Source organism: Passer domesticus, chromosome 3 (genome assembly GCF_036417665.1).
Source record: "Passer domesticus isolate bPasDom1 chromosome 3, bPasDom1.hap1, whole genome shotgun sequence".
Lineage (NCBI taxonomy): Eukaryota > Metazoa > Chordata > Aves > Passeriformes > Passeridae > Passer > Passer domesticus.
In genome coordinates this window covers 111,786,054-111,799,829 of record NC_087476.1, presented here as the reverse complement: position 1 = coordinate 111,799,829, position 13,776 = coordinate 111,786,054, and the positions used below count along the sequence as shown (strand labels likewise).

At 40.3% G+C, this 13,776-nt stretch overlaps 1 protein-coding gene and 1 long non-coding RNA gene across 9 annotated transcripts in view; one reads left to right on the top strand and one right to left on the bottom strand.

The window, feature by feature from the left end:
- Positions 1–1,687: 1,687 nt before the first annotated feature.
- On the bottom strand, positions 1,688–8,955 carry LOC135297523 (uncharacterized). Of its 2 annotated transcripts, XR_010359490.1 has the most exons (4): positions 8,440–8,955; positions 8,184–8,347; positions 4,402–4,537; positions 1,688–1,826 (listed from the first exon to the last, which is right to left on the bottom strand). It is a non-coding gene; the product is annotated as an uncharacterized LOC135297523 (long non-coding RNA). The 2 variants fall into 2 exon arrangements; XR_010359491.1 differs by lacking the exon at positions 4,402–4,537 and having other exon boundaries at positions 1,727–1,826.
- Positions 5,380–13,776, top strand: part of FSHR (follicle stimulating hormone receptor) — an 80,931-nt gene continuing 72,534 nt past the window's right edge. For 5 of the 7 annotated variants that reach the window (XM_064415175.1, XM_064415170.1, XM_064415169.1 and 2 more), the window contains exon 1: positions 5,380–5,556. In XM_064415175.1, coding sequence (XP_064271245.1) covers positions 5,402–5,556 — 155 coding nt within the window. In that variant the 5' untranslated portion in view covers positions 5,380–5,401. Of the gene's footprint in view, positions 5,557–6,392; positions 6,629–13,776 lie in introns of those variants that run through there. The other 2 variants (XM_064415177.1, XM_064415172.1) reach the window with 1 other exon arrangement.

The window sequence follows — 13,776 nt, the reverse complement described above, 5'->3', positions numbered from 1 at the left end:
TCTCTTGTGCATTATTTTGGTCTAGTCAAACCCACTCATGGACAGTGCAAAGAAAAAGTACTTCTATAACTGTGCTTCTACAGACATGTGATAGAAACCTAGCAGATGGGCTGCGTCTTTTATTATCGGCTGGGGATGAACAGACCTGAACCCGAGGAGCAGCACTAGATGGAGTGACAAAGATTATTCTCTAACTTCACTCTTGTCTCTTGCATATGTCTCCTGTGCTATGAAAATACACGAGGTGCTTATATCCTCAGATTGCCTCAGAAAAATCACACAGATAAAGGGCTGAGTGGGAGCTTGTTAGCCATCAAAGCTATAAAAGTATTGGGGCAGAGTGAAATAAAGAAAGTCAAAACTCCCCTGCTCCCCCAGTCCATAGCACAAGCTCATGAGAAGTATCAGCAGAAAAATTAGAAGTTTCTGAGACCTTTCTATGCTGGGCAATGTCCTTTCTGAGCTAAATAGATAGGTAGGACTGTTTACACAAGATCCCAACTCGTCTTCAAGCAGGAGGGAAGAGCCACGGTGCAGCTGCTTACTGCTGCATTGGCCACAGCTCCTTGTGATGCACAGCTCTGGCCTCTGCGGGGGTGCAGTTTAACAAGGGAGCAACTCATCACAGCCCAGTTGTGAAGTCAAGAGTGAGACAGCCACGGGAAATAGTCATGAGCATAATTCCATGCAATTTCTGATCCTTTGCCTTACACGTGTGTGCTCTATTCCCGAGTCAATGCACTCCCTCTGGTGGATGATTTACAGTCTCAGCTCCACTCCGATTTGGGGTTGAGGTTTCATGTGAGCAGATGGCTAAAGGAACTGAGAGAGCAATAATATTGCTTTTATTAGGCTACTTTATCGTTTTATGTTCTCGGCACCGAGGGCACACATAAAGTCTGTCCATTCAAATGTATTTAAAAATAATCCCCATTCACAGGAAAAGGTGAAGCTAAAAATATTCTGTTCAGAATGGCTGTTTCTGGAAAGCTCTAAAACATTACATTTTTATCAGGTCAATGATCTGTTTGCCTCAATGATCTGCTGTTTTAAGACCCATGTTGGTCATTCACAAAAGTGAAATATGAGATGTGTCAAAGTCCTTTTTAGTAATTTCCTCTAATTTCCTTTTAGGATCTGCTCCAGCTCACATTGCCAGCTTTTCTGGACAGAAAACACCTTTTTCTTCTCATAAGATAGCAGTCAGGACAATGGAGGGTATTGCAGCTTGTAAAGCCACAGGGAGAAACTCTGTGCTGGAAATCCTCAAAAGAGAAAGAAATATCTACTCTGAAAGGATGAACCTCTTTTGGATGTGTTTTTTATGTCATCTGTTCATGCAGGTGATTGATTTGCCTACACATTCTTAGAGAATGCTTATTGTTAAGCAAAGCCACTGATAAAGAGGCATTCAGTAATTAAACAGAATTCTGAGGCTGGAAAACATCAGTAGAAACAGTATTTACTTAATTAGCTGTCATGCTGTGTTTCAGAGGAGAGAAACACAAGCAGATGCTGCTGTGAACTTGCTTGCCTGTAGGTTGATGCACTCCAGCACCTGGTGACCCTCCTGCCTTAAGGAAAAGAGCTGCTCCCACACATCCAACAGCTGGATTTAGGTGCTGACCTGGCCACATGTATACTGCAGTGAAAGGGCTCAGAGCTGTCTTTGAAGCAAGTTTATTGAGGGCAAGCAAGAGAGAGGTAGGATGGCTCATTTTATTTCCCACTGTAACTTCGTCCATCCAGGTGAAAGCATGGTCAAGGACAGGCACTGCTGCTTGGTCAGAGGATGGAGTCTGCAGATCCCCTTGGTTCCTCTGGCTCTGCAAAATTCAACCAGAGCTAATTTTAGAGGCCAGTGCTGATTTTAGAGGCCATTCTTATCAACCAGACTCCCTAACAACTGTCTTAAAAAAGATCCCCTGTTTTCTACATAACCTTGAATTAACTGTTTGTCTCAAACACCACCCAATTTCATAATCTGTAACATCACCATTGAATATCTGTCATAATTTACTTAATTGCATCTCTGTTGCTACAGTGCTTCAATTTGGGGAAATTTCTGTTTTCTTACTCGGGAAAACAGTTTACACTCTCAAGACCAATTTGCCAGCTGGAGCATAGTTCTTCTGCAAATGGATGCAAAGATAAGGCTCTCATAAATATCTGAAAGCACCATCATCTCTGCATTTACACATTCAACAGCATGAATCTCAATGACAGTGCATGCTTGCTCCTAGCACATGAGGCTCTGATGGTGGTCCCCTGCAACAGGTCCTGTGGGTTTTCAGGCATGGTCATAGCTCCAATCCAGCTTTCAGGAATGACGTGGGAGTGCAAATTCCACAGAAAGATAACAGGATTTTTTTCTCCCCTCTTTTATAAGAATTTTCTTCCCAAGAGGAGATAATTATGCTCCTGAACTGGGAGTGAGGGGATCACCAGCTGCTTCATCAGTGCAGAGGACTAAGCTGGTGTGGCTCTGTGCCATTTGACAGTCATGTGCAGAAATAGGACAGAGTTTCCCAGTTCAAAACATTAATAGACACCAGAATCTATTCTTTAAGAGCTTGGATCATATGTTTAAAACAACTCAGAGATCCTTCTGAATGTTCATGTATCCTCAGGGAGTTTTAGTGTGGTCCTGATTTAGTGCTTGTTCCAATATGAATGAAATGTCAGTTCCCTTTAGCATACTGGCCTGATTTTATTGGATGTAATGATACTTGCATATTTCCATCAAAATCTTATCTCTGCAGTATTACAAGAGAAGCTTGCAGTCTGGATAAGGGGTTTATATCATTTAATAATTGTCATCTCATTCTTAACTGATGTAAGTGAAAGTGGAGCAGTGTGTACTGTACTGATAAAATGGTCTCACCAGACAAAAATGGAAAGGAGACAACCTCCCTCCAATATTTGTTCATTATGTTCATGATTTTCTACTGAGCCTGACCTGATGTTTTCAAATATCTCTATTTTACTACTTGTATTAAAATCTAACATACTTATTATAGTTTTGGTTTCCACTAATTAATTGAAAAAAGTCCCTTGTAATTGTTGTGATTTTTTTTTTATCTCCTGACTTTTATATATAGAAGAATTATTGCTATCATTTGAAACAACTTTTGTGGTTTGCTATATGAATCCCAGAGTTAATCAAATTGTGATGTCTTCATATCAGTGAAAATTGTTTTGACATTCAGAGAATGTTACTACTTTTTCAACCATATCATAAATATTACTATCCATTTCATCACTATAACATGACCATTTATACTGATATATTTCAGTATGAAGAGATACAACTTAAATTCCTTTTTATCCAAATACTCTTGTACCTTTTATATGCCTGAAACTTCACATTTTGTATTTTGGAGATTTTCTCAGCCTGCTTTTAGTCTACGACTGCAGGAGTTAAGGACTTTGTATTGAAAAGACAAAATCCCAAAAGCCTTAAATGATTTGTCTTCCTGGCATTTGTTTAAATCCTGAAGTGTGTCGTTATTCCAACTTTCAGTGGGCCACAGCAAAAATTTAACTAAATAGGAATTTGTTTGATCATAGGGTGCAATTCTGCAGTTTTCATCCTATTGGGGATGAAGGTGACTGAAGGTTTTACTTATTTCAGAAGACCTTGTAGATTTAAGATCTTTCAAAGAAAAGGGAAGACAGAGAGATAAGGAAAAAGTCAGTCAGGAAGGTTTTAGAAATTCTTTTTTCTTGGCAGTCACTGTCTTTCTCGTGAAGCTTAGAAAAATGGACTCTGTTTAACACGTACGACTGTAACAATACTCTTACAACTTGTTATAAGCCTACCATTGTTAGAAAAAGATTGTCATTATTTTTCTTTACTTTTTTTCTATGTGAATCTAAATTCTCATCTTGAGTAGGCTTAAATGACTGGGGAGAAAATAGCAAACATTTGGTACAACTGGGGTAAGTCTTAAATTTAAGAATTATTGTAATTATTTTAAAAAATCTTAATTAATTCCCTTTAGAAATATCTATATTATGAGGCATGTTTTAAAAGTGAGAATGATGGAAACTTTTGGTCACACAGTTCAGAGAAAAGATGCTGTCTTTTGTCTCATTACATTTCTTAATGCTTCTTGATTATGAAAGAAAAAAAAACCCTACAATTTAAAAAAAAACTATGAAAAACAAGCTAACAGCAGCTTTTAACAAGATTAAGAAATCCTTCCAAGCAATGGGAAGGATTAAATGTGATTCAGGTTCACCAGAATCACCCATGGCTCCCTCACTTACTTAAAATGCACATGATTTATAAGCTCTGTGTGTCTGCAACAGCTATTTACAGTTTAAAAGAAAAACAAACAAGCAAAACACTCAAAAAAAAAAAAAAAAAAAAACAACAACAAAGAAAAAACCACACACACAAAAAAAACCCTTTATGTCAAAACGCTCTTTTCAGGTGTCTTGTAGAGAAGCTCTGGTTCCAGGAGATGGCCTGGTGCAGCTTGTCTCAGTGACAGCAAAGAGTTCACAGGGCCCCTTCCTCAAGGATTAATATCTGTAGTGAGATAAATTAGCTCAATCAAAAAAGTAAACAAAACAGATAGGGACTCAAAGACAAGATTCAACATCCAAGCCTTCTGATGATATTCTTGAGGCTGTTTTCCTCCTGCTGTGTCACAAATTGTCATCTGGCAATATTTCTGGGATTTCTGTTCTGGATGATGAAATTAGTTTACCAGTCCACAGGGACAATTTGGATTGTGGGGTTTTCTTCTGTTTGGGTTCCAATACAGGTGCCAAATGAAAAAAGGAGATGAATCAGCAACTGCATGAAAATCACAGTTGTGACAAAAAAGGCATTATTTACCTCTGGCTTCAGGTCTATAGAGCTTTTACCACACATAGTAGACTATATAAAATAATACCACCTTACTTTTGCCTAGGAGAAATACAAAAGCGGGGGTCCTTGGATCCATGAATGGGAGCATAAATAGTGCCATAAATAGAATGTTTCTCCTTCAGGGACAAAAGGGTCTGGGCTGTAGAAAGTAAAAATGCTTTGTTGTCTCTTGGTCTCACCAAGAAAGACATGAAAAGTAGTGTAGCTGAGAAGGAAGAACCTTTCCCCAGCATATTAAAAGAGGCCCTGGTTAGTACAGCTGGGCCCCCTGATTTCAACACCACTTGAAATGCAAAATACTTGTGTCATGAAAAATCAGCATTGCTCTTCTCTATCCCCACTCCAACACCATAAGGAATCTGGGGTCATGAAGTGAAACTTGCTGAGAAGTCATCCCCTAAGAGCCACATGGTTTGTCCCAGCTTTTGGGGCGGATCTTCCATCCAGGGAGCTGGCCTGGGAGGTCTCTGCGTTCTTCCCTTTCCGATAAAGGGGACGGGCACAGATGTGAAGGCAGAGATGTCTCCAGCCCTCGGCTGCCTGCTGCTGCTGCTCCTGGCGGGCTGCCTGGGATGCCAGCACCACGCCTGCCGCTGCCTGGGCAGGGTCTTCATCTGCCAGGAGAGCCAGGTGCTCCAGGTGCCCCGGGACATCCCTGCCAACACCACCGAGCTGTAAGTGGGGAACGGGAGCGGTTGGGAGCAGCAGCCTGGTGGCTGGCTCTCCAAACGAGCTGCTGCTTGGCAAGCCAAAGGTCAGGTTTGCAGGGAGTCACTTGGGAGACTCCATGCCAGCTGTTTGCAGAGCAAAGCCCTTCCTCCGACGCTCGTTTAATTACACCTTGAAACTCCTCTCCATTTCTCTGATTGTGCTCATTGTAAAATGTCTGTTAAGAAACGATTTTGCTTCTTATAATACAAAGTGCAGGCTAAATTTGAAACAAGCATCCTTGGTGCTGTGACAGTAATTTGAAGCATAAAGTCTAAGCTTTCTTTACAGCTTTGCTTTAGTGTTGTCGGAACGTGCAGAGCAACTTGTCTGCCCCAAACAAGTCGATGATGAGTGTTTGTTTGTACTGCAGGAGCTTTCCAAAGGTTTGTGCTTGTTTGCCAAGAAGCAACTTAATGTTTTCCCTTTGAAATCTCAAAGGCATTGCAGAAAGGACTCTGATAAACATTCAGAGAGGGATCCTCCTCCACCAGAGGAGCAGCGTGGTTGTGGTTGGAGAGAGTGAACAATGTGAAGATAGAGGAGGGATTTTGTCTATCTTAAAGCTTCTCATTATTTTTCATAAAAGTAACATGAGCCGTAGTGTGTGGCAGCTGTTTTCTGTGTCAGTAGCACAGGCAAGCAAACGAGCTTGTGCAATGGAAAATATCTAACTGCAAGTGATTGTTTTCCTTTTGATAGTTTTAAGGCAAATATCACCCTTTGCCAACACCCCCACAGACATCTGGCATTATTACAATGTAAAGCAAAACCAAAAGGAGTAGTCCTGGATGAAGCCTTTGGATAATAACTGGAGTGGGAAGTTTGAAGGGAGGATACAATGAAGAATGATGTGTCACTAGTTAGAAAAATATACCCCCATCCCAGTTTTACACACCACAGTATATCCATGGTTATTATGCCACAGTTTTCCTAGGGCAGAAGTTTTGTTTTCTTCAGAAGGAGGAGTTGTTATGCTCACTGACTAAGCAGACTGCAGTGAAAACTTGAGAGAAATGTCTGAATTAACCACAAAAGGTCAGTAAAAGTTTAAATCATTCTCACAACTAGAGGAAAAACTAATCCATCTGTGATTTAGGTCATCTAAATCCTGAGTGAACTGTGCTCCAGGCGTGTACAGCTAATTTTGTTTAATTTTGCTTTGATTGTTTCTTTAGATTACAGAGTTAAGGTCTGCCTTCTAGGGATTAAGCAAAAGCATTTTTTAATTATTTCTGCAAAGAAGTAGAGTATCACTGAAAAGCACCTGTTAGTAAAATGGGATTTGTTTTCTCCTTGTTAACTTCTCAAGAGTTTGTTGAGGATGCTAATTTGTGGGTTCTTAGCATGAGTGTTATTCTCTGAAACAGGCAGAATGCAACATTAGTGTGACTGAAAACAGCAAACAAATCCTTTCTTCTGCCAGTGCTGTGCAAATACTGGATTTAGAATTTCTCAACTTGACTCTCTTCTCATTTTCTCAAAATAAACCAGCTTTTGGTTTCTCAGGAAGCAATTCAGGTCCCATTCCATCAGTATAGCCCTGGGACTGATTTCAGCATGCCTTAAAAATTTGAAAACTGCCTAGAGTAGCTTTGAATATACCAAACCTTAGCATTACCAGAGCCAGATACATTAGCTGAAGAGCTATCAAGTGACAAATAAATCTTAGATTTTTCCTTCAGGATCAAAGGGGAACTCTAGAAAAATGCTTTCCTCTGCATCTCTCCACTGAGTGCCCAGTGGGGTGATTCAGGTGACTAAAATAGATTTTACTGCTCCAGATGACACTGCAGGTACACTTCTGGCAGCAGGAAAATCTTGCCTTATGTTTTCTCAAAAAGTCGTAATGGGTGAAATGAGTTTTTTGATCAATGTACCAACTTAAGCACAGAAGGCCGTAGTGTCTAAGAACCCTGTACAGGACACAAGCAGAGACTTTTTGCTACACACAGCTCCTGCAAGGTACTTTTTTCACTTAAGAGCTCATTCTGGGAGTCTGGATGCAGTCTGGTTTTATTTAATATAAAGGAGGGGGGTTCACTTCAGTACACTTACAGCTCTTCACCTTCCCTTATGTGATCTTGATAGCTTTCCTAAGTTATCTTAGAGTCCTTCCCTAGTGCCTTAAAAATGTTGAATAGCATGCTGGTGAATGCTTTAGAGTGAGAACAGGAGCCTGATCAGCCTCAAGCACTACCCCCTTTGCTGTGTGTTTCTATTTCACTACAGCTGTGTCTGAAGTTGGGACACTGGCATGTGGCAGCCAGCTCTGACACTTGGTAGGAAAACTCATGATAAAGGTAAAAATAGGGCCCTCTCTAACAATTATCTTTTTGCCATTGCTAAATTTTTTAATTGTCATTATTTTCTAGTGTTTGAGTGCTGGTCCTGAACACGTGCTGCTGTGAGGGATTTCTTTTGGTTGGCTTCCCAACAGAGAGAGCTTAGGCTCCCAGGGAAACTTGAGCTCTGCAGTGTGGTGCATGAGACAGGGGTTTGTTCCTGGCTGGATTAGCATCTGCTTTAGCAAGAGTGTTGCACAGGGAAGGCTGGTAGACTCTCAGGGTGAGTGATTTCGTTTTGTACTCACCTCATGGAAATGGAGCAGGGATCAGAATACACACACTTCCATCACTCTAATTTCTGCCACATCTACTTTTTCACTTACAGGCCAAAATCTCACCAGAGGATAATCACAGCTTGGTTTGTCCATTGCTTTTTGCAGATTTCCAAGCACTCTGCAGCTGACATGTTCTGAGTGTTTACAGGGGAGGCTGTGGTTATTAGCTGCTTTGCTTTATAATCTTTGCCTGGATAGAAGAATTTTTGGTATTTTTTGTACATACCAAAATGCCTGAGAGATGGCTCTGACTTACAGCTTTGGAGTCAATCCATTAGAAACTGGAGACCAGCAGTTCAGATGGGAAATGTAGGCTCACCAGTGTCAAGTATTAACAATTATTTGCCTCGGATGAAGAGAGGAGGGAGTGACTCCGTAGCAACTGCAGGGAGTTTGCTCCTTGAAAATCTATTCCAGCCTTAAAATCCAGTGTCAAGTTTTGTAATCCATCATCAGCATTCAGTAGGATTTCATTTTTTCATTAGAGGTCTTGCTTTGTAATGCAAACAGAAATAAACATTCTCAGAAGGGATCCTTCTTAAGATTTAACAAACTACTTTAAGCAGAAATATTTGGATAGCACCAAGTAACAAGAAAACAGGAAATGGCCTCAAGCTGTGCCAGGGGCAGTTTAGGTTCAATATTAGAAAAAATTTCTTCCCTGAAAGGGTCATCAGGCATTGGAATAGGCTGCCCAGGGAAGTGGTGGAATCACCATCCCTATAAGTGTTGTGGATGTGGCACTTGGGGACATGGTTGAGTGCTGAACAAGATGGTGCTGGCTTCACAGTTGGACTCAATTATCTGGGGGTTCTTTTCCAGCCATAATGATTCCATGATTCTAGGAGGCAGTTTAGCCATTGTCAGAGCAGTTTAGAGCTATGTTATATAGAGTGTTTTCTCCCAAGCATCTGCAAACTATAAACAGCAGGGTTTTTTACTTGCTTGCTGCATAGGTGTTTTTTTACAATTGCTCAAGGATATTTACTTTAGACTATCAAGTCAAGGCTGAGTAGATGTCTGAGCACTAAAACATCAGCTGCCTAGAAATAGCAAGTCCTGTGTTGTGTACTGAGGAGTCAGATGTACTTCCCAGCTACAGAAGCTGCAAATGATGTGAATTGTAGCTGCAACACTGTTATTGACAGCTGCAATTAGGATGTTTCTTTATTCTTTCACACTTAGAGTTAAAATTACACTGAAACCCGCAAACAGCTACACTTCTTGCTTGGGTGTTTATACTGATGGACTGACCTTAACCTAAGAAAGGCAAGGTGTGAGAGGATAAAGTAAACTAACAAAATTAAGACCCATGAAGCTTTGAAGTCTCTGTGTTGTGGTGGTAAATCATACAGTCAATCAATAAACCCACATTTTTTCAGGAATGAGATGAGAATGTTTTCACAGCAGAGCATATTGAAAATGTATTACATGCTGACTAAAGCCTTTTTAATTATTTTAGTTTTTAATTCAAACCAGCTTTGCATCTGTTAGGGTTACATTCTTCTCTTCCTGAATTTATGATCAGTTCCTACTTTGAAACAGAAATCCACAGAGTTGCTGTAAGATTGCTGTCTGTATATCAGTGCAGTGGTCCAATGCTTAGGCTGGATTCTGTATTTGACATTTTAATTGGGAGGATAAAAAGAAATAGGCAGGTCATAAGAAAGGAAGAGAATGAAACGGAAGAAAATTACACAAAAGGATAATAAACTCAGCAGGACAGACACTTGGCTGGTATAAATGACCAAAGATATATATATATATTTACAGAAACATTCAATTTCTAAACCTCCAGGAGCTTTTGAACGCAAGGAGTTACACTGCACACAATGGAAACTGCTTTGCAGTGCAGTACTCTGCTGGCTTACTCCTAATGCTATAAATGAATACTTGCACATGGCTCTCACCTTACTTATAGGGTCTGCAGCTTGATGCATGTATGATAGAAGTATGGCCAAGTCTGATGTATAGTTGTGTATATATATATACACACGTATGTATGTATGTATGTATAAAATATATCTTTGAAATGAAACTGCATTCACTTAAAATTCATTGACTTGCTAAATCACTGAGCTTTTTACAGGGAAACAGTGAAAGCCAAGACTTGATTTTGTTTGCATGCAGCTTTGGGAGGGTACCAAGCTGATGCCCTTCACTGGGGCCAGGTACAGAGAGATTCTCTCAATGTATAATTTTTTTTTCCAGCAGTCTCTGTTATACACATGCACACACACACAAACCAGCCTGTGTCACATCCCCACACATTTGAAATCAGGTAAAATGGGCTCCTGGGCTAATGAGCTTCACGTCCTGAAATCAAGCCTCTCTGTTAGACGTTTTAGATATGTTCTGGTTCAGTTCCTACAAAGAATCAAAACATGCCTAGTGAATGAGATAATAATAAATGTTTTTCTAAAGTGTTTGAAAGATTAAAGTAGTCATTTGTAGGAGTTACATTTTCCTGTCTCAAATATAGTGTCTTCATCTTGTGTCTCCCCATTCAAGTCATTAATATAGTTAAAAACCCAGGAGAGTTTGTCAGTAATGTTATTCATGAGATGGGATCTGGTAAATACCGAAGTTAGTGTTGAGGCACAGCAGGAAAGAAAAGCCCTACTAAGATCTGAAATTAGTAGTTTTAAACTAAAATGCGGTAAAAATGGGGAAGCTGGTTAGCCTAAGGGACATTGCAAAGTAGGATGGAGGTCTGTCTTTTGCTTCTCCAACAAGAACATGAATCACTAAGCAGATCTGAGGAGTCATGAATTCACTGGTGTCACACAGCAGTTAATTTCCTTTGCTCTGAATGGTATGTTAGGCTAAACATTTCAACAGTATGGATGATTTCCTAGCTTCATTTACTCCCCTTACAACAGTTTCTCACAACTCATCAGTTTTCACTCTGCAGAAGTAAAGTACTGTATTTCAGACTTTGTTGCCTTCTCGTGTCTAATACTACAATGTATTAACTCCATCCCTCATCCCATGCAGGGACACTTTGGCACAAGGAATCCTTTGAGTATCACTCAAAGATGACTGCTGCTAGCTGGGAGAGCAGAGCATAGTCAGAGCTCTAGGGAAATGCTTTCATGAGTTTGAGTGACATTAAAGTGCTTATGTGGCTCAGTCTCAGCTTCAATGAGCTGCCTTCCCATCCCTCACATAGGGAGCTGAGGCTATTTATGAGGACGGGGATGCAGACAGGGGTATGTGTGTGGGTGCCACTGATGCTCTGACCCAGCAGGGTACAAGCTGCTGTACTCTAAGAGCTACCAAGCCAGGCCAGTTCATCTGTTATCCTTGTATTTGTCCATGCAGTTGTGCTTTCAGCTCCTCAGTCAGGTTTACACATGGCATTTTGGGAATTTGGGTTAATATTTTTTTCTAGATCAGACACTTAGCAGATTCATATAAGCATTGCAGTCTTGAAGAGTAAAGCTTATTATCTCCCTCAATATTGCAGGCCATGCCACTTAAATAAAAAAAAAAAAAATTAAAAAAAAGCTTCTCAAATACTTGATAATCCAAGATAAACTTCTGAGATGATTTCTGGAGAAGAAATCCCTAGTGGGACGTGTCTTTAAAAGCTGCAAATCACATTCCTCTGGAAGAGTATCACACACAAAATGCGCCACCTGATAAGCCAGCAGGAACAAGTCTGCTGTGCACCTCCAGGGTTTTCTTTGCAGATGCTGAGGGGGTCTCATCAGGCTGACATGTCACTGGAAACACTGCTTGTGTGAGAGTTTAACAAGGGTGACAGAAGAGAATGGATGAGGAATGTCACAAAAAGCAGGAAAGGAGTTGCTCAGAGGAGAGATTATAAGAATATACATCCCAAAGGGAGAGCTGCTCTAACTGCCAGCAGTGTGTGTGCAGGAGGGGGTCCTGCAGAGGCAAGCAGAGTTATCTGCCAAAGAAAGATAAGCAAACCTGTGAGACATCCAACTGAGGAGCAAAGAAACCCATGCAGAGTTCAACATGCCTCACTCTCTCCTCTCTTTTTGGCAGTTTAGTTTAGTTAGTTCTGCTTAACTTTCCCAAGTCCTTGTGCAGGCAAGTTAAAATATAATTGGGGTAGGCTCACAGTTAATTTAAATTGTCATGGCTTCATTAACTTCAGTGAAAAGAGCTCCATTCATTTTCACCATCTGGCAATGGGGAGCTCTCTCAGCCATGTGTTGTTCATTTTAGAAGCAGCTGATTGGGAATGAGTGTGTGTGTCTCTGTGTGTGTGTGTCCAGTAAACAGGATAGTTTAGGCACAAAAGACAGGTATTATTTTTCATAGCAGTCTATTAGTTTTACACAGTGAGGGGCAAGCACTGTGGTAGGGAAAGACACTTTTCTTTGTTTAAGACCTTGACCTTTTCAGACAAAATCTGTAAATTATTTCACACACTTTGCCTGTGGTTTGATTGGGCTGCTCTTATTAGCAGTGAAATTTAAGTCATTAAAATGAAGTTTATTTCAAATTATAGGTCAGACCAAGCATGGATTTCATGTAAGAGTATAGAAAATTATTTCTTGTAATTGTCTCACGTAGACTGTAATAAGGGGCCCAATTTTTGCCTTTTACTCAGGTCTAATTTCTTTGATCTTGGGGGTCTAGGGTCAGAAAAGCTTGTGGTTTGTTTACTTTTGCTGGATGTTTTCCTCTAGCTATCCTTAGATCTTTCAGGAGCTCAGCCTGGAAGGTAGGGATGCTTTTTATATCCCATTACCTTATCATGCCACCTACAATCATTGGCTCCTGGGTAGCTAGAGGAGAACTTACAGACTGTTATTATATGCAGAGGGAGGTATGTGTCTGAGTAAAAAGAAAACAGCCCCCAACCCAGCTCAGCTGAACAAATCCTTGTTTTTCATAAGTATATTGAGCTTGCTGAGCCTCCCTCTTTGCCTGGACTAACTAAATAATGCTGCATCCTTAAACGTAACATACTCAGATCTCCCTATAGACAGGACAGCCTCAATTTTAACCATTTACCCACTGGGTGAGCTGCAGGCTGAAGCTTTCAGCTCTGCTCACTCTCTTATCTATTCAAGAATACTATTACTAGTCAGCATTTTAACATATTTGCCTGGAAATTCTGTTTTGTGAGTGCCTGTGGAGCATGATTCTGAGAACGGTCCTATTGACATAAAGTTTTCCCATATCCACATACATGAGGATGTACTTTCTGATATGGATCCTTGTCCAAATACAGCCAGTTAACTGGAATTTATGTATAAATATTTATTAGTCAGGAATCTCTGAATCTTCAGTGATTTTCCAAACACTGTGTGCATAAACATGCAGTGGGGAAAAAAATCCAAGATGTTAGTGTTTCATTCATCTTTTGTTTGAGAGTGGAGCTAGGGGGGAATATACTTGCAAATGGAGATCAGAAATTTTTTTTATTATTATTATTTGAAATAGTAGTATGCAATGAAGAACTGGATGGTCTAGGTGAAGATTGAAAAAGAAACTGGTGCTTGTTTCCTTGGGAGACCTTTCTGGTGTCCTATATTTATGTTCTAAAACTTTGGGATACCATGGGATACTCATAAAGCCA